The sequence below is a fragment of the Rhinoderma darwinii genome, chromosome 9 (genome assembly GCF_050947455.1).
Source record: "Rhinoderma darwinii isolate aRhiDar2 chromosome 9, aRhiDar2.hap1, whole genome shotgun sequence".
In the NCBI taxonomy this organism is placed as follows: domain Eukaryota; kingdom Metazoa; phylum Chordata; class Amphibia; order Anura; family Rhinodermatidae; genus Rhinoderma; species Rhinoderma darwinii.
In genome coordinates, this window is record NC_134695.1 from 32,921,170 (window position 1) to 32,942,649 (window position 21,480).

The window sequence follows — 21,480 nt, forward strand, 5'->3', positions numbered from 1 at the left end:
CAATTATTATTATCGTTAAAATGGAGAAATCTCAAAAGGATTTCTGTTCATCACTGCGGAAAAGGAGGGAGTACAGTGCACCGAGCATGAGGCCCAGTATGATCTGATGGTCGATTTTCTGACTAGACCCATTGCCAGCGTTAGACCTAAAAATTTCTTTATTTCGTTAATATTTGTTGTGGTCCACGCATTTCGTCTGGCATAAGATGGAGGTTTTTCTCTAAATACTGACTGGCATATATGTTTGTCTGAAAAACAATGTGCTCTAATAAATCATCGCTTATAAAAAGCTGAAAAAAAATCAATTGGACCGAAGCCCTCCACATTGACATTAATTCCAGGGACGGCATTAAAATCTGGCAGAAATGGGGTGGCAGAATTTGGAGGCTTCCATCTGAGAGATGCGATTTCTGAGGGAATAATAATTTGGCCTGGTGGATCCTGTGAAATGTCTTGCACACCCCTCACATGTACTTGGCATGTCAGACATGTCAATATCCTGATGTGCATATCTACTAGGTCCTTGTGGAGGACTGTCACTGCACCTCAGATGTTTATCAGATGGACCAGATTCTCCATCGCTTTCAGTGCTGTCTAGGTCACGGTCGTCAAAACCCTGGAAGGGACTATAGTCATCTGATGCAGCACTTTCGCTATCAGAATCCAAGAGAGCAAATGCCTCTTCAGCAGTATATAACTTGCGTGCTATTTTTTGTTACGTATTTTAAATTTTTTTTTTACTTATTTTTGGTAACAATTTTAATAAAAGTAAAGAAAAAGTCCTAATCAATTGATCAATAAATTTATGAACCACCCTAACAATTAATCAATTAGTATCTAGAATTAATAGAACTGTAAAATATAGGAAGAAATTATTTTATCTAAATGTGTGTATATGTATATACATATGTAATCAATTGAATCTTTACAACTAATGAATTGTTGAACAACTAATAATTAATAACTTTATGAACAACCCTAACAATCAATTATTTGATATGTAAAATTAATGAAATGTATAATTTATATGAATGTTTGTATATGTATATATTACATGTTACCACGTTATAGATATATGTAATTAATTAAATCACAACTAAATTATGACAGCTTCTTCTCTCTCACGGTCTCAGAACGATCTGACAGGGAGGCAGGAGAAACATTGTAACAAACAGCGCGAAAGTTTGTTGCTGCAACAAACTTTGCTGTGAACACCATGATAGGTTTATCATGGTGATCACGTCATCGGGACCGGCACCAATCCGGTCCTGATGTCTTCTCTCAGCACTAAGGCTGCTAGTAGCAGCGTGTGCTGAGAGATTCAGGGCATAGGGAGAGCGCTGTGCACTCTGTTCTGACACCACGGAGATTAATGGGCTGCAGGACAAAGGCCCAGCACTGCAGCCCGTTAATCTACATGGGCTGGTCGTGAAGGGGTTAAAAACTGAAACTGTCAGTTTTTCATGGCCATTTTGCATCAGTGTCTCTAAATTTTCATCCATTTCCAGTCCGTCTGTCCGTTTTTAATGGCCGTTTGACATCCGTTTTGCATCAGTTTTTCATGGCCGTTAAAAAAAACCTGAAGAATTTCAGTAGTCAGGCTTTTTTTGTCCCAGCCCCCTGAAAACACTCAAAAGGAAGGTCAGATGTTCACCTAGACACTATTTACAGCCTCCCTGTATATGATGCCACACACACCTCCCTGCATATGATGCCACACATCTCCCTGCATATGATGCCACACACCTCCCTGTATATGATGCCACACACCTCCCTGCATATGATGCCACACACCTCCCTGCATATGATGCCACACACCTCCCCTGCATATGATGCCACACAGCCCCCCTGTAGATGCCACACAGCCTCACTGTAGATGCCACACAGCCTCACTGTAGATGCCACACAGCCCCCCTGTAGATGCCACACAGCCCTGCTGTAGATGATGCCACACAGCCCCGATGTAGATGATGCCACACAGCCCGACATGAATGCCCTACATACTCACTGATGAAGCGCTGTCGTCTTCAGGTAAGGTCCCTAGTCTTCACAGGATCTGCGGCGACGCGATGACACATACTCACAATGCAGTGCTGTCTTCTTGTGGTCTGGTCGCTAGTCTCACAGGATCTGCGAAGACGGCACGATGACGTCATTGCGTCGCCTTCGCAGAACCAGTGAAGACTAGCGACCAAAACAGAAGAATTCGGGCTGCATTGGTGAGTATGGGTAATCGTGCAAATCCCCATGTCACAGATCCGTTTTTAACGGTTGTTACATGTATTGACAGCTGTTAAAAACGGATCCATTGACTAATATGGGGGCCATTATTCACAGGCCGTTAACAAAACCGCCATGTGAATACGCCCATAGAACATCATTGTTCTGAAAACGGCCGTGCGACGGCCGTTAAAAGAACGGCCATCTATCACGGTCGTGTGCATAAGGCCTAAAGGTTAGATTATTTATTTTACATGTGTACAATTTACAAGTACATGTTCACTAGGTTTACCACTTCCAAAACCTGGGGAATTTTATGGGACTTCCATTGTGATAGTATAAGACTACGAGCTGTATCGAATATACGGACACTAATATACGGACACTAATCCATCTATAGTTCTATAGAATTGTTTGCATGTTCATATTTACAAAGTGTACTCTTCTTAATATTCTTTTTATTTGTATGCTGAAGGAAATTGCCGTACTCAAATTATTAGGTGTTTTTGTTACTTGTGAAAATAAACAATTTTGAGCTAAAACTACATGCTACTGGAAAAAAAATATCATTTTCTATTTTCATGGCCCAATTCTAATAAAATTATGAAACACCTTTGGGGTCAAAATTGTGAAATATTATAACATGACATTCAAGAGTGGAGTTTTTCTTGACATTTTTCCCCGAAAATATTCACTCTTTCCCAAACCTCCAAAAAACACAAAAGCACCAGCACCGCTCCTGAACTTAACCCTTTCAAGACCGAGCTCATTTTGGCCTTCAGGACCAGCCCCATTTTTTCAAATCTGACATTTGTTACTTTATGTGGTAATAACTCTGGAATGCTTTTGCCTATCCAAGCGATTCTGAGATTGTTTTCTCGTGACATATTGTACTTTATATTAGTGGAAAAATTTGGTCAATAAATTCATTGCTTATTTGTGAAAAACACCAAAATTTAGAGAAAATTTGCAAAAATTATGATTTTTTTACCTAGTGGATTTTGTGGCCTCCTTTTTTTAGAATATATTTTAGGCATCATGTCGGGTTTGAAGAGGTCTTGTAGTGCCAAAACAGTGGAAATCCCCCAAAAGTGACACGGTTTTGGAAACTGCACCCCTCAAGGAATTTTTTTCTCTAGGGGTATAGTTAGCATCTTGACCCCACAGGTCTTCTGCGATATTTATTGGAGTTTGCCTGTGAAAGTGAAAATCTACTTTTTTTCTGAAAAAATATTTAAAAAAAACAAAAAGATATTTGCAAGGAATAAAGAATAAAAAGCACCCCAAAACTTGTAAAGCTACTTCTCCCGATTACAGCAATACCCCATATGTTGTACTAAACTACTGTTTGGACCCACGGCAGAGCTCAGAAGGGAAGGAGTTTTTTTTTGCTGAATTTACTGGAATTAGGCCGTGAAAACGAAAATCTACTTTTTTCTGAAAAAACATAGAAATGTTTAATGTTTACAATGAATAAAGGAGAAAAATCACCCCAAAATTTGTAAAGCAATTTGTCCGGATTACAGCAATACGCCATATGTGGTAATAAACTGCTGTTTGGACCCACGGCAGGACTCAGAAGGGAAGGAATATTGTTTGGCTTTTGGAGCTCAAATTTAGCTGGAATGGTTTTCGGGTGTCATGTCGCATTTGCAAAGCCCCTGATGTACCAAAACAGTGGAAACCTCCCAAAAGTCCCTTTAGGGAACTGGAACGAACGATCATTAGGTCGCTGGTACAATACACTGCAGTACTAATGTATTGCAGTATAATATCATTTTTACAGGCTCCTGTAACAGCGCGATCGCTGTTCCTGTCCATTAGTCCCGGTTGTCAGCTGTAATACACAGCGGACACCTGCAGAATATGGCGCGGGCACAGTGCATGAGCCTGCTCCATATATAACCACGACATGCTATTAAGTCGTGGTGTGCGAAGGCGTTAATGCGCAGCGGATGGTGTAAAGTGAAAATTAACATTTTCCACTGATATGCCATTTTAACGCACAATATGTTTTTGCCCAGTTTGTGCCACTGAAGACAAATACCTCATACAATGTTGAGCGGGTTCTCCCGGACATAAAATATCATATATGTGGACGTAAGCTGGTGTTTAGGCATGCTGTGGGGCTCGGGAGGGAGCGCCATTTGGCTTTTGGAGCGCAGATTTTGCTTGGTAACTGTTCTGTTTGGGGTTTTGCTGGTATTTCAGTTTATGATGTGGGGGTATGTGTAAATTGGGCAGAGTACATCAGGACATAATAAGAGGGTATAATAATTTGGTAAATAAATAATAATCCGCAGATATGTGGCCGATGTCGCACTGATAAATGGCGCCCGATCTTATCAGCTTTTGGACACTGCACAATTTCTGTCGCTATATTCTGAGAGCCAGAACTTTTTTGATTTTTTCTTCACCGGAGCCGTGCGAGGACTTATTTGTTGCGAGACAATCTGTAGTTTTCATTGGTACCATTTTAGGGTACATGTGATTTTTTTATCACTTTTTTTTGGCAAGCAAAGTGACAAACAAACAAATTCTGACAATGTTTTTTGTCTTTTATTTTTACACTTTTCACCGTGCGCTATAAGGGTATGTGCACACACACTAATTACGTCCGTAATTGACGGACGTATTTCGGCCGCAAGTCCCGGACCGAACACAGTGCAAGGAGCCGGGCTCCTAGCATCATACTTATGTACAACGCTAGGAGTCCCTGCCTTGCTGCAGGACAACTGTCCCGTAGTATAATCATGTTTACAGTACGGGACAGTTGTCCTGCAGCGAGGCAGGGACTTCTAGCATCGTACATAAGTATGATGCTAGGAGCCCGGCTCTTTGCACTGTGTTCGGTCCGGGACTTGCGGCCGAAATACGTCCGTCAATTACGGACGTAATTAGTGTGTGTGCACATACCCTAAATGACATTATACTTTATTCTGCGGGTCGATACGATTACAGCGATACCAGATGTATATAGTTTTTTTTATGTTTTGTGGCATTTGCAAAATAAAATCACTTTTCGATAAAATTATTTATTTTTTGTGTCACCATATTCTGAGAGTTATAACTTTTTTATTTTTCAGTCAAAATAGCTGTGTAATGGCTTGTTTTTTGCGGGACGGTTTGTCGTTTTTATTGGTACTATTTTAGGGTACATGCGACTTTTTTCACTTTTTATTCTATATTTTTGGAGGGGTGGTGACCGAAAAAATAGTGATTCTGACTTCACTGTGCGGTAAAAATAATATTATAGTTTTATAGTTTGGGTGGTTACGAAAGCGGTGATACCAAATATGTGTACTTTTTTTTAACATTTTCATTTTTTTCCTATAATAAAAGACTTATTATAGGAAAAAAAAACATTTTTTGTTTTTGTAACGTTTATAACTTGTTTTTACACTTTTATAAAACATTTTTATTACTTTCTTTTTTACTTTTAACTTGTTTTACTTGAAGACTGGCAGCACTGATCGCTGCTATAATACATTACACTACCTAGGTAGTGTAACGTATTATATATATACTGTCAGTGTGACGCTGCGAGTCACACTAACAGGAAGCCTATGAAGACCGGCCTCCGGCTGGTTCTCATAGGCTGCTGTGCATGGCAGACCCGGGGGCTGTTGTATGGCCTCCGGTTCTGCCTTATAACCGACTGCAGTATCCGCAATCGGTCCCCGGGAAAGTTTGTTGTAGCAACAAACTTTCCAGTTTGTTGTAGTAACAAACTTTCCAGTTCGTTGCTACAACAAGCTTTCCCTGCGATCACATGACCGGGACCTGAACCAATTAGGTCCCGGTTATGTCTCCGGGACCAGAGGCAGGGGTTAACAGCGCGATCCGGGTGTCAGCACTACTCTGAGACACCCGGATCGCGCTTTTAACACCCACCGTGAATTCACGTCGGCACTGCACAGAGCCCAGCAAGTGCCGACGTGAATATACAGTGGGCGGTCGGGAAGCGGTTAAAGAATAAACCTTCAGTTTATGGGTTGGCGGAAACAGAAGTACCTAGAAATATTGACGACAGATATTGAACATATAGTTATGATTATGGGGTATACAGATGAAATTACTGGGAAAGATATAAATTCAGATATAGCCCAAAACTGACTTAGGGCGGATTTACACGAACGTGATTTACGTCCGTCCAACCCGCGTGATTTTCACGCGAGTCGCACGGACCTATGCAAGTCTATGGGGCAGTGCAGACTGTCCGTGATTTTTGCGCAGAGTGAGTCCGCTGCGTAAAACTCACGACAGGTCCTATATTTCGGCGTTTTTCGCGCATCACACACCCATTGAAGTCAATGGGTGCATGAAAATCATGCACGCCTCACGGAAGCACTTCCGTGGGACGCGCGTTATTCGCGCAACAGCAGTAAAAGAATGAATGTAAACAAACATCCAAACGGAGTGTCACAATGATGGCGGCTGCGTGAAAAGCACGCAGCCGCACACCATATGAACATGACACACGGAGCTGTCAAGTGCCTTTTGCGAACACAAAACGCCGCGTTTTTTGCGTGCGCAAAACGCACACGTTCGTGTAAATCCGCCCTTACTGATCATTGTCATAATTAACTACATATTTCATCTATCATCAACCTGCAGGGAACGGTCCTGTAGAAAGAGTATTTGAAACATTTTCTCAGTAAAAAGCAACACAATTGAAGTTACACAACATTTCTTACCATCATCCAAAGTGATGTCCTGCATGCCAATTGACTGGAAGTTCAGATCACCATCCTCAGGCTCAGGTTTAACAGATAAAGAAGTGTCATCATGGTGGAATGGAGAAGAGTCCTGAATTGCATGGTGCCCAAGAGTGACAGTGTGGGGAAGGCTACCCAGTCCAGGGCTGTGGGTTTGAGAAGGCCGTTGTCCAGAATGAACCACAGGGGTGGGAGATGGTGATGGAGCCTTTATACTTGATGTTGGGGATTCATATGGGATAGGCTGCATTTGAGGAGAAGATGGACTGGACAGTGGTGAGTGTGTTAATGAATTTGTATTAGCATTGGTAAGGGAGGAGGTAGGGCCTGGTTTTGTCAGGTGGTAGGAGACAGATGGAAGCTGAAGTGGTACATGCCCAATTGACGGGCTTGTTGAAGATGACGTAATGGTACTTTGACCAGTATTTGGACAAGAGTAACCAATCTGCTGGAGATGTGATGATTGCACTGCATGGACCAATGGATCAAGGATGGCAGGAGATGAAGTGGACGGACTTAATCTTGATGTATGGTATTGCATCATTGCCAAAGTCTGATGACCATGGTTGACCAAGTGAGAAATACCTGCTTCTTGCTGAAATGACAGTGCATCATACCCCTGAGCAGGTACTGAATTCAATGGAAGACTGGACTGTCCATTGTACATTACATTAGACTGCATAGATGGATAGGAAGACCTGGTGTCAGAAGCGGATACATGATACGACTGCTGTAACGTTGGAGGGAGGCATTCTGCTCTCCCATTCAAGTTCCTACCTTGTGAAAGGCGGGGAACTCCATGATTCACCAGGGATGAGTATGCAGGTTGAGCAGGAAATCCTAGACCTCGATCCAAAACGGACATGAGATTATCATGGTTAGGTCTCTGATCTGCAGAAGACCTATCGGAGTGCAGGGATTGTTGATTAGAAACACTCACTACATGGGGCAGAGATACAGAAGATGTTGATGGTAGATCCTCTTCTTCTGTATGTTCTCTTTTTAGTATAACTGTTGAAAAATAAATAAAAGGTTTAAAGGTCAAGTAACAGGGGAACACTTAAAAAAAATATATAGTTCATATACAAGCGGAAAGGAAATCTAGAGCCAGCTAGAGCAGCTTTAATTTTCTTAAAATTTGTTCACAAATTTCTTTTAGTATGGGCAAACTTTTCTATAAATAAGGTGAAAACAATGTAAATGCGAACTAGAGCAAAAGAAAAATGGAGCATTTGCTTATGGCAACATATCATATCATAACATACACTAGGTACCTTCATTTTCCGTCTTTCATTTTTCTCTGATAAAGGTTGGAAAAAAAAGACAGGTCCATCAAGTCCAACCTACAATCCTACCGTGTTAATCCATTGTTTACTTCAAAGTAGATAAAAATCTGTCCTCGTCATGTGATAATCACACAGGTGCACAACGCGTTAAAAGACAGGTCTAAAACAGTACTATAAGGGCTCATTCACATAGGTATGGAGCCTGTACATGAGTGCCCGGAGTACCAGTACATAAGGCATACGTTGGCGCATGGCACCATTTTTTCCTGTTGAATTTGAATTAAATCCGACAGAATAAAACCTCCACATGCTTTCATGTGAAGTTGGAGGCATACGGAGGTACAGTAGATGCCCCATGTAGCTCTACAGAACTCCTTTGAAGGCTCTATGCAAAACAAAATGAGACCTAACTAACAAATTGTGGACCAGTGTGGTTATCAAATATCCAGGAGAGATTGTAATCCAATGTAAGTGACATTGGACGTTCCCAAGGAATGAAAGCAAGCACAGATCTTAAAAAAAAGCATGAAGAATTGATACAGAAAGTATATTAGCAAATTATATAGCTTTTCATTATAGAATAAACTACCGTTATTTGCCAAAACAGTAATGGGATGAAAGAGTCCTATTCTAGATGCATCATGGTCTCCATATCGATTGCATATACTTTATGTAACGAAAGTGGCAATGTGTCTGTATCTAGACTACAACATTGTTAATTTCTTGAGTAAGGACAAACTCCTCTTTGAATTAGCCAAGACGTGTTTTTTTTTATTGTAGTTCTAGATGTGCTGGACTGACCATGGTTTATAGCAGTGACCAGAGTGTTGGCCATTCGAAAAAGACCCCTGACGAAGCACCAGCGAAACGCGCGTCGGGTCAAGCAGAGGTCCCCCTTCCTGGTCCGGATCTCCTATTCACCTTTTACTATGTAGGTGTAGGTATATTGCTCAGTGTGCTATATGTACTTAGGACTGCATTCTAGATTTTTTACTATTTACATCATGCATACGTGTCCATCTGTGCAAATGTATTATGCCTAGCACTTGCTCAACAGTTTATACTTATGCACTTTAGCTGTATATAGGAGTTGCTTGTTGTGACCATTTTTTACTATTTGGGGGTCGCTCTGCTTTTTTGTCCGGATTCCATTCCTGTTCGAGGGTTTATGGTATTTTAATATATTTAATTATTATATGTTGTGTTTGTGTCTAAATTGACTTTAATAAAGACTGTTTGTATTTTTCCAATTATCTGGTCGTGACTTGTTTCTTCTTCTGGTTTTGTTATCTAGTCACTAGGACCACTAGTATATATTGGGGTATTGTTCGGTTTGTTCATTTGAAAAAGACGTAGTGTCACCTTTTAAAGGGAATTTACCACCTATCATTTTTTTCACTAATTAGAACCAGATACCGATACATATTCTCTTTTTCCAGTTTCTTTATTTTCTAAATGTAGATTTTTTTTAAATTCTATTTTCTGTACATGATTGTGCGGGAAGCCATATTGCCATTTACAGAAGCCATATGGACCAGAAGGACCCTGTGAACTGGAGATGACCCATTCACTTCTATGGGAGAGTGTTCTAGGCATACTGATCTGTGCAGGGAGGGGAAGCTGTGTCCATCACCTATTGTCAATGGTGGATCCGGTGTAATCTATACGTAGGTGTTACCTTTCATTGTAATTCTGCCTGTGATGATAATAAGATGACTGCAGAGAGGCCATCTCTACCGAACATAAAGTGTCAGTCTAATTATGAGACTCCGTGGCCAGAGTGAAAACCGCAAGATTTAATGATTTTATTTTTTGTCAATTTCTTTTTTTTAATATAGTGACATAGAAAACAATAATAAAAAAACCCACATCAATTATTAAAAAATAGGTTTAACAAAAACTTTATTTAAACCCCAGGTCATTTTCTGATGAGACATTTCCTTTAACACGTATTCCAGTATTTAAAAATTCTGTGCACATGGTTTACATGCAGGAAGATCCATCACTTGCTATTGTAGTGTCTGTAATGAAGACAGGGCCACCATCAGGGTACTACTGTACGGGGCCCGGACCAAACCTAACTGAAAGGGGGCCCGCCGACTGCATTTGGTAGAAAAAACAGACCCGTTCTTTTCACCAAAGTAGAGTCGTGGGCCACGAGCAGCGTGCCCCCCCCCCTTACCTGATTTTTTGATGCTGCTCTGCGCCACTCGTCATGGAGCATGGCCATCAAATACCACACCACCCCATGCGCGCACCCGGCACTCGCTCCTCTGCTGTCTGCAGAGTACGTCCCCCCTCTTTTTTTACTAACCTCCTCCTCAACGTAAGTGCGTAGCTGCGTAAGGAGAGGAGGAGTTAAGTTATATCGTGGCGGCGGGCGTTTTCCGGTCCCCAATATTTTCTGGAGCCTGGAGGTGGAGGACTGGACCTGGAAGACGTGGGACAACGAGGACTGGAGTGGGAGCCAGCAGCTCTTCTGACACAGTAAGTAAAGTGTCTGAAAGTGCTGATTAAGTATTGGGACCTTCACACAGAGTATTTTGCAGGCAGAAAAAAAAAGCTGCCTCACAATTCCTTCAGGAATTGCCTATACTTTCTTGCCGCGTTTTTCGCCTGCGGTGATTGAGGACCGCGGGCAAAAAATGCAGTGAAAAGCGCTATTTTTGCCTCCCAATGATTTCAATGGGAGGTCAGAGGCGGAACCGCGGCAAGAAAAGACATGCCGCTTTTTTTTCCCCGCGAACAGCTCTCATTGATTTTAGATAAAATTAATGGGAGGCAGTTTCGGGCTTTTTTTGGCACGGATTCTGATGCAGTTTCCGTGTCAAGATCAACGTAAAAAAAACTGTGTGTGAACTGGGCCTTATTCGGGTAGGAACACACTAGGCGTGAACGCTGCGGATTTTATGCAACAAAATTCAAAATTGTGGAAAATCCGCAGAGTATTGCAGTAGCAGCAGAGTGGATGAGATTTGAACAAATCTCATCTATACGCTGCAGAAAAAAATCTGCCCCCAAAAAAAACAATAATACTTAATTAATTGACCTGCTGTGTGTTTTTTTAAGCCGCAGCATGTCAATTTATGCTGCGGAATCACTGCACCTCTGTTGCGGGTTCAATGGGGATTTAAAACACGCAACAAAGTGCAATTTGTTGTGATTTTTGCGCGCGGAAATGCTGCGATTCCTCCGCAAAAATCACAAATGAGAAAAAAAAGGTGTTTTTATTTTTTATTTTAAATTAATAAAAAAAATTTATACTTACAATGGCCGTAGTCTAGGCGGCGCGATCCTCTATTCTGAGCGCAGCCCGGCCTCCTGTCCTGAGATTTCATCCCATGTGACTGCTTCAGCAAATCAAAGCCTGTAGTGGTTACATGGACTAAAGGTGTCATCAAAGGAGGCCGGGCTACGCTCAAAAGAGAGAGACGCGTTGCCTAGACTACGGCTGTGGTAAGTCTTTTTTCTCTGCAGGATTACCGCAGCGGACATGACGCCCAAAAACGGCACCACTATTTGGTGCGGTTTTGCTGGCGGAATTCCCTGTGGCTACCAGAGCGGATACACTGTGTAGTTTTATGCAGCGTATCCACCTGCTGCCTGTCCCTAAATAGGCAGTTGGGTCAGTAGAATTTGTAATTGTTTCTTATTTTTATGTATCATTCAAAGAGTGTGATATGGTACTGGACAGAGTAACATTAACCCCTTCCCGTCATAAACAAATGAGCACAAATGTGGGTCACACTTCACCCACTAAAGCCCATTGACTTTAGTGTGATCACCATGATTGGTTAAATCATGATGACAACACAGCTAATAACGGTATTGATTGGCTACATGATCACTGGGGAGGCATGGTGAAACTGCCTTCGAGTGCATGCACTGGCACGCCTTTTTACCGAGAGCTAGTTGGCTGCGGCATGAGATTAACCCCCACAATATAACATCCAAGGGGACATGCAATGCAGAGTTTCTAGGGGTTCTTACTGCTTCAGGCAAATCATTCTATTACGATCAGCTCCTGCGCTGTATTGTTACCATGCTAGATGTCAGCGAAAATAATATTACTTTACACAGATGACCTGGTGGTTCATGACACCACTCGTAAGTGCTGATGTAATCACAAACCAGCTGAAGAAGTTTACATATCAGACATCTGCCCTAGAGGACCATGTACATGTCCTAGTGTCATTCATAGTGAGTGTAGCAACATCTCACGTCATTCCAACAGTCCCTATGAAGACGGGACACATAACTGCAGGATAAATCCAGGTGTTTACTTAAGCCTTCATAATGATTGAACAGATTAAAGTATACAGCCCTTTTAAGGCAGTTCCCCATACCAGTTGAGGATATTCCATAGGGAGAAAACTTGCAGCAACGCCTGAAGCGCTGGTAATTACATCACCTATGTAATACTGAGAAAATTGTGAAAACATGACCTGTTAGGGGTACTTGTGGACTGGAGTTGCAAATCACTGCCTTACACTCTGGTACCAATCTGTTAGGGTTAAAATTAAAGCCAGCCATACAATAGTGACTTTTGTCATCTGAGACAACATATTTCAATCCCTTATTGCCATCTGTCAACTTTTTTTTTCCCGGTCGCATGAACGACCACATCAGACACTGGCTAAAGGGAAAATGGATCTGTCGTGTTGGATTTTTTTGGTCATTGTCAGGTGCAGTCATTGACAATACTTGGAAAGTCATTGTGCCAAATGACAGATGTGCACCCCATCAATAGAAGCCCAGATTCCAGTTTTAACTGTTCTGCTACGTCAGAGGAGAACATCGAAAATACTAGAGGTGCCAGTTCCTTTGTACGACTGACACCAACGGTGGCCGCCAGAACCAAATTACTTTAATGGGTTCTGTCAGGTTTACATCGGGGTGTCCGGGCTGCGCCATTGTTTCCGGTATTTTCGGCCGGATCAGCAAGGGAGGCCCCTAGCGGAGCATCCAACGCAGATGTGAACGAGGCTTAATCAAAGTGTCATCCAAAACAACAAGATTTACAGAACAAGTTGATCAGAATTTGGCCGTTTGAAATCTCTAGTGCAGAGTTTCCCAAACTGGGGTTCTCTTGGTTTGTTCACTGATTTCTGGTAATGGTGGCTGGTTTAGGCCATGTTCACACGTTATGGATTGTGTTAGGATTTAAGGGCAGATTCCTCAGCTAAATTCGGACAGAATCTGCAAGCATACCGCCAGAAATGCATGTGAATGGTGTATTTTATGACCCATTCACATGCTCCATAAAAAAGGTAAATATTGATGAGGACTCCTTGCGGAAATGCTGCGGATGAGCTCCTCTGAACTCTTTTAGCTTATTGGCAAATCCTCTCCGTGTGAACATAGCCTTACACTGAGCATGCGCTTACAATATTCGGTGACCTGCATATTGCATTTGAGAGGACAGGAAGTCGGGCAGAGAAGTCTTCTTTCCTGCTGACTGTCCGCATTGCTTCATCCCAGACCTGCAGCAGCCTGAGTCCTCGTCTTCTCCAACTTGTGCAGCCCCCAGAGGTGATGTCACCATGGAGAACAGGTCAGGGTTCCGCAGTGGGGTCTCTAGCTAATTTGGAGTTCCATGGTAAGAAGTAGTTTGGGTACTACTGCTCTAGTACACGGCTAGCAGTCAAATCTGCATTACATCCCAAGACTCTCGACAGAACTAAAGAAACCGTCGCGTCTAAAAGATGTCTAACTTTACATAGACAAGTAAGAAGTTGAACTACAAAGGAAAAATAACATCTTTATTTTAGGTTACGGAGCTTGTATATTATTTTAATACAACTTGGGAAAGAAAGTCATGAAAAAAGTGACAGCTCTGAAAACTAACCTGGTGTATAAGTAAATCGCTGGGACTGGCTACGTTTCCTTTTCCCATTGCATAGATAAAACTGTACTTGAACTCCTGTCACAATTGACTTGTTGTGGTAAGGAGGAATTTCAACAACGATTTCATTCTAAAAAGGAAGCAATTACTCTTTTCAATATATCACATAATGGCATCCATATCCCTCTATCAATCAATAAAATAAATGGAAAAATCTTCAAAAGAACCAGTTGCTCAAACAGTATATAAACCTTTGGAGCCTTTTTTTTTTAAATTATTAAATGTATGTATTTTGTACTTTTAAACATTTTTCTAATTGACTTATTAAAACTTATCTGTATATAGTACATACATAGAAACTGAATCGCAAAAAGTGAAGACAACTTTTAATAAGTCAATTAGGACAATGCTTTTAGCACAAAATAAATACATTTCATAATAATAAAAAAAATTATGTTAAAGGTTTACATGGCCGTTAAATCAAATTAAATTCACTACAGGTTTAATGTTTAAACTTAACGACGAATGACAGATATATCTATCACAAGCGGGTGCTAGTTTGGATAAACCCGTCACTCGTATCCCATGGGTACTGCCACTGTACCCACGAGATAAGCGGCAGGAGCACGGCTGTTATACACAGCCAGGCTCCTGCCGCAATCAAGGAGTACTCAGATTTCGGCAGTTTAACCCTTTGAATACAGCGGTCAATAGCGACTGCAGCATCTAAGGTGTCTGACAGGGAGCTCTCTCTGTCACCCCTTCGGCACACCTGCGACACCCCGATGGGTTTTTATGGCAGCCGGGGCCTAATAGAGGCCTGGCCTAATAGATTGCCTGTCAGTTTTACTGCTTTACTGCTGGAATCTGAGTCCTCTAGTGGTAGTAAAAACAATTTTAAAAAAAATTATTTAAGAAATAGTTGAATAAACTTTATGGGGAAAAAAAAAATGACAGTAAAAATAAAACCACTTTTTCCATAAAAAGTGTTATTTAGTAAAAGGGTAAAAAAAAACAAAAACACATACAGTATCGCTGCAATCGTAAGGACTCAAACAAGGAAGTTAACACATTGATATAAACACCGGGTGAATGGCGTACAAATTTTTTTTTTAAACAAAACGCAAAAAAGAAAAAAACAGCAAAATTCCTTTTTTTCCATTCCCCCCCAAAAAAAATTAAATAATAGTTCAATCAATAAGTCTGATATATCCCAAAATAGTACAATGAAAACTACACCTTGACCCGCAAAAAACAAGCCCACATATGGCAACATCGATGGAGAAGTAAAAAAGTTACGGCTCTTGAAATACAGCAAAGAAAAAACATTTTTTTTTTCTTAAAAGGTTTTTTTTGTGCAGACTTAGAACAAAAAAAACCTATACATATTTAGTATCGCCGCAATCGTACGACCCATAGAATAAAGGTAACCTGTTATTTACGCAGCACTAAAATGTGAAAAACAATGCTGGAATAACTACTTTTTCAATTTCCTCTTAAACGAAAGATAATCAATATACTAAGTGCACCCAAAAATGGTGCAATTAAAATATAAATCTTGTCCCGCAAAAAACAAGCCCTCATACGACTATGTCGACATAAAAAGAAAATAAGTTATGAGCCAAGAGAAAAAAAACAAAAAAACAACAAAACAACAACAACAACCACCTCACCATCAATTGTCTTTTTTCAGCCACAATTTTTGCTTCTACTTCCCACTGTGGCCGTCCATCTAAATAAAAAATAAAAAAATGAATACAAATCCAATGAAAAGAAACCACATGCACACAAATACCTGAGCATTGAGCACCACTTGCATGGATTAGTTCATCTCACAACAGTGAAGTAGTTCAAAACGAATGAGAAGTTTAGAAACATGGCACAAAATTTGGGGTCAGATATACAAATGTGAGCCATATTGTCTCTGCTGGTATAAACTGTGCAAGGGTAATAGCACATTTTCTCTGCTGCAATCCATACTTTTCCATTTCATCAGGAATAAATGCTCATTACTATTTCATAAGGCTTGTGTGAACTAGACCCATCAACAATAAAAGAGTCCATTAGGCAATACCCAACTGTGAAGTTTTCTGGAAAAATATCCTAAATGTGATTACATGGTACTCAAAATGGTTTCTAAATGCTCTGAATAATTCTATACTAAGGTACTTCAGATTGAGGATATGTACGTTTATAGAGGCTGGATAATAAAGTGAACATACAGTACATATCAATAAATTAAAGGCTATGTACAACTTTGCAGGGCATTTTTTATTTTTATTTTTTTTAAATACACAGGTCAGTGTATGGTCGGGTGCGTTTGGTGTAACTTTATGAATAGTTTTTATTTCAAATTTGTTTTACTTGTTGAGATACAGCTATTCTGTATTCTCTAAACAGAGCAGCTGCATCTAGTGCTAAATCCTGCTCCGGTCAGGTCTCTGGGACTGACGGGTTCAGTGACAGTGAGTACTGCGTGTCTCTGACACCTGTTATCGAGCCCATCTAAGTTCATAACTTAGATGTAATAGATTACAGGTGGATCCTGCGTGCCAACACGGAGGACCCGCTGACACTGAACCAGTCAGGTCCGCGGGACTGATGGATTCTGGTAATAGCGAACGATAAAGCGCTCTGTATACAGGATACAGAGCAGCTGTATCTCAAAAAGTAAAACAAATTTGTAATAACAACTAAATTATAAAGTTACACCAAACACACTGACTGACCTGTTCAAATAAAACAAAAACTGCCAAAAAGGTTTGCATAGCCTATGAGGAAACCATAACGACAAGGGTAATAGTTAACTTTAATGAGTCAGATCTGAAATGGCGTCTCTGACATAAGTATCTGCATATTATACAAGAACGATTTTAACTGGGGCCTTTTCAATATCAGGCCTAGACAAATCATAGCCATATCGTGACACATGCCGCCAACCGCCCCCAGACTGCTTCTGCAATAAAATATGGATTTAGATGACAACGTACAGATCCATGCATTTGGCAATAGATTGAAGCCATGTCCAATGAATGCACTATAGTCAGAGAACAAATCACTGTCACCAGGGCTGAAAGAATTCAGTTATCAAAGTGATTGCGTGTCTCCCAAATCACGATGGACAATCCGTAATAGAACGGCTGAATTTGAGAATGAAAAAAACACCAAAAAAAACCTCCCGCTAAATAACTTAACAGATATTGCTATAATTATTGTACTTCACAACTTTTAACCTCTGCAAGTACTTTTTTTTATTTTTTTTATCATAAATACAATTCGAAAAATGTCCATCTAATGGATTATAACTTCTGTGTTCCCAGGTTAACAGAATCTATAATGCGCTGCGTGCACCAACATCCCTCTCTGCCTGTCACCACCTCAGCCAATCTCCGACATTGCAGGCGAGAGCAGTGTAAATTGCAGCAGGGCCAGGCAGATGGCGCCGAGCAGGCACTCTAGGATGAGAGAACATCAGTGTCTGAAGTGTGAGCAGGACCCTGTGCAGTACCGGCCCCACGATGGGGTTTCAAATAAATGACATTAAGGCCCGATTTACATGACCGTAAAAAAAACGATCTGTGTGCCCGCCGGATTTCCCTGCCCGACCACGGTACATGTGGATGGGACTCCTGGCATCAGTCATTTAGTCTACAGCCACACGGAAGTGCAAAAAGATGGCAATAAAAACTGATAGTTTGTCAGTTTTTCATGTCCATTTTGCATCAGCGTCTCCAAATTCTCATCCATTTCCAGTCCGTTTTTCATGGCCGTTAAAAAAATAAAAAAAGGGATTTATTTCATTTGGCAGGGTTTTTTGTCCCAATCCCCTGAAAACACCAGTGCCCATGTAGGTAGTTCCACACTGCCCACATAGTGACATAGTGCCCCAATGTCCATGTCGATAGTGTCACAATGTCCATGCAGTGTCAGTGCCCACAAATAGTGACAGTGCCCACATATAGGGACAGTGCCCATGTAGATAGTGCTCACATGGTGCCACAGTGCCCACATGCTGTGCCCACATGTAATGACAGTGCCCACATAGTGCCACCCCCCCAATATAGTGCCACAGTCCCCAAGTAGATAGTGCCACACGCCCCAGCAGATAGTACCCCGCTAGTAGTTTGCAACCCCCCTCCCTTTTAGATCGCAACCCCCCCTTCCTTGTCGATCGCGCCGCTGTAGCTGCCACTAGGAGCTGAATGCCCAGCCAGAGGTTGCTGACGCTTTGTCCGGGGATTCAGCTCCTAGTGGGAGCTACAGCGGTGCCATCGACAAGGGAGGGGGGTGGTGCTGCGATCTACAAGGGAGGGGGTACAAGGGAGGGAGTTGCGATCTACAAGCGAGGGGAGTGGTGCTGCGATCTACAAGGGAGGGGGTGGTGGTGGGATATGCAAGAGGGGTGCTATCTACAGCGGGGTGATCTAAGGGGGGGGGGTGGTGCGATCTGCAAGGGGGTGCTATCTACAGCCAGGCAGTGTCTACAGGTCGGTATGGCTATGTACTAGGAGTCCCTGCTTCTCCTGCTCTTCCGTACTGTATCATTTTGTTCAGTACAGATCAGCAGTTCCATGTAGAAGCAGAGATGGGGCGGGGCGGGCCAGGCAGTGACGAGGCGGTGGGGCGGAGCTTCCTCCTGCAGAAATGCGCGACTAAAGAAAAGATTCTACAATTCTGTTAAAAAACAGAATCGTGAGAGCCCTTGAGGGTGAATTAATCAAATTAATTTGATTAATCGCCCATGCCTAAAATATAAATATATATAAATAAATAAAAAAGACAGGAAATAGCTTCAAATTACATATTTGCACTATGCAAAAAAAACAAATAAAAACACAGGCATTATAATCCATAAAGACATTATATGCCACTATCAATTGTCTGAAATGACATTTGTGACAAAACTTTTGATAGATTTTGACTCTGAATGAAAACACAGATGTATCGCCTAATGTATCATTATTCAACCCTTCTACTTTACAAGCATGTCGCCTATAATGGTGTATTGTTTGGACAGCTGCTTTCACTGCTCACAGCAGAAGTAAAGCCATCAATTATTCACTTTAATTACAGTCGACATAATACATTAGAAATAATTCAGATAGATTGGGACGTTTCCTATAAATATTTAATCATCATATTTCTTCATATTTCTTTGTTAAAAAGAACACTCAACTTTACTACCATTAGCACACCAAGACACACGGACTTTCAATTTACGAAGGACCTTCATTCCCTATGTGAAATATATACTGTATCCTCGCAACAGAAAAAAACAAAAGTATTTAAAATGTGATCATTCTAAATTTACTTTAATATATTATTTTAGTTATGGATGATGAAGAGTAACATGGAAATGAGAAAGCACCTACATCTAGCGAGAGGGAAAAAAACAAAAATGTCCACTGGATTGGTCAGGTGAACCCCGCAATGGAAAGTGAAACCAAAGCTTCCGTTTCAGTCACCATTGATATCAATGGTGACGGAAATATCACTAATGGTTTCCGTTAGTCACCATTCCGGCAGATTTCCATTTTAACAACGGAATCAAAAGCGGAGTCGACTGCGCTATTGATTCCGTCGGAAAACCGGAATCCTGCCGGAATGGTGACGAACAGAAACCATTAGCGATGTTTCCGTCACCATTGTTATCAAATGTGACTGAAACAGAAGCTGTGGTTTCACTTTCACTTTCCGTTGCGGGGTTTACCCGACGGAAACCTCCGACGAAACCCCGGAACGGAAAGCGAACGGTGATGTGAACAGGTCCTTAGAGAGAGTAGTTCAGATGCCCAGTGAAATCACCACAACTGACCATCTTGGGGTAGCTATAGTAGAAAAGTGAGTAGTTCGCTAAATAGGCGGCAGTATTACTATTTTTACCCAGATACTACTGGCAGAATCAGCAGTTGGGTCTCTTGATGGAGACTGGGTCCTGCAATACTCTACTGAACTGGGTTTTAGATCACACCCACAGACACAAATAATTTCCACATACAGAGATGTTGTCTAAGGGCCCTATAAGCAGCTTCTAAACCCTGTGGTGCCTACTCACAGGTAATCAAACTATCCAAGAGATTTATTATTAAATACAGAAGTATTGCAGTGTATTATAAAAGCAAAATCGGACAATCGCATAGTGAAGTCCCCGGGTGGGACTAGTAAAGAAACAAAGTGTAATAAAATTATTAATAAATAAATGAAAATTTTTTAAAAACCCACATTTCCCCCCTTACAAAATGCTTTACTATGAAAAAAAGTTAAACATATTTGGTATCACCGCGTCCGTAATGACCCCAACTATAAAGCTATTATGTTATTTAACCCACTCGGCGAACGCTGTCAAAAATAAAATAAAAAGCAATGCCAGAATTGCTGTTTTCTGTTCATCCTGCCTTCAAAAAAATGTGCTAAAAAGTGATCAAAATGTCGCATCTACTCCAAAATGGTACCGATAGAAACTACAAGTCGTCCCACAAAAAAAAAAAACCCTCATACAGCTGCATCGGCGTAAAAATAAAAAGTTATGGGTCTTCAAATATGGAGACACAAAAAGCACAATTTTTTTTAAGTGTTTTTACTGTGTAAAAGCAGTAAAACATAAGAAAACTATATACCGTGTTTTCCGGATTATAAGGCGCACCGGATTATAAGGCGCACTTTCTATGAGCGCCTTATAAGCAATCTTGTTTCATATATAAGGCGCACTGGATTATAAGGCGCAGCACATTACCGTTAAATAAACCATTGCTCAGACTGCAAGTCAAAATTTATTACACTTTTTAACAATAACTTGCAACTGGTTCAGCTGTAATTGCAAATCAAAACGTTTACCGTACTTTTTCAGTTCATTCCTCCACCAGAAATCCATCAAATCCGTCATCTTCAGTGTCGGAGTTGAACAGTTGGGCGATTTCGGCATCAAGCATGGGGTCCTCCTCTTCATTATCCGAGTCGGTCTCGTTGCTGCTGCTAGGCTCTTCAGTGGTGATTCCAGCCTTCCTGAAAGCTCGGATGACACTGGAGACTGATACATTCTTCCAGGCATCCACGATCCACTGGCACATAGTGGCATAACTCGCACGGCGTTGCCTCCCTGTGTTGGTGAATGTGTGGTCACCTTCTGTCATCCAATGCTCCCATGCAGCTCGCAATTTAACTTTAAATGACCTGTTGATGCTGATATCTAGCGGCTGGAGCTCTTTGGTTAATCCACCAGGGATGACAGCAAGCTCCGAATTAGTTTTCTTCACTTGGGCTTTGACAGTATCGGTCACGTGGGCGCGCATCGAGTCACAGACCAATAGGGATGGGGATTTGTGAAAAAAGCCACCCGGTCTCTTGACGTAGACCTCCCTCAGCCACTCACTCATCTTCTCCTCATCCATCCAGCCCTTTGGGTTAGCCTTAA

General features: G+C 41.4%; 1 protein-coding gene across 1 annotated transcript in view; it reads right to left on the reverse strand.

The window, feature by feature from the left end:
* NFATC3 (nuclear factor of activated T cells 3) overlaps positions 1 to 21,480 on the reverse strand; it is a 172,695-nt gene that overhangs the window by 31,907 nt on the left and 119,308 nt on the right. The window contains exons 7-9 of the mRNA XM_075837492.1: positions 15,743 to 15,801; positions 14,073 to 14,199; positions 6,918 to 7,949 (exon numbers count right to left, since the gene is read on the reverse strand). Of these exons, the coding sequence (XP_075693607.1) occupies positions 6,918 to 7,949; positions 14,073 to 14,199; positions 15,743 to 15,801 (1,218 nt within the window). The remainder of the gene's footprint in view (positions 1 to 6,917; positions 7,950 to 14,072; positions 14,200 to 15,742; positions 15,802 to 21,480) is intronic.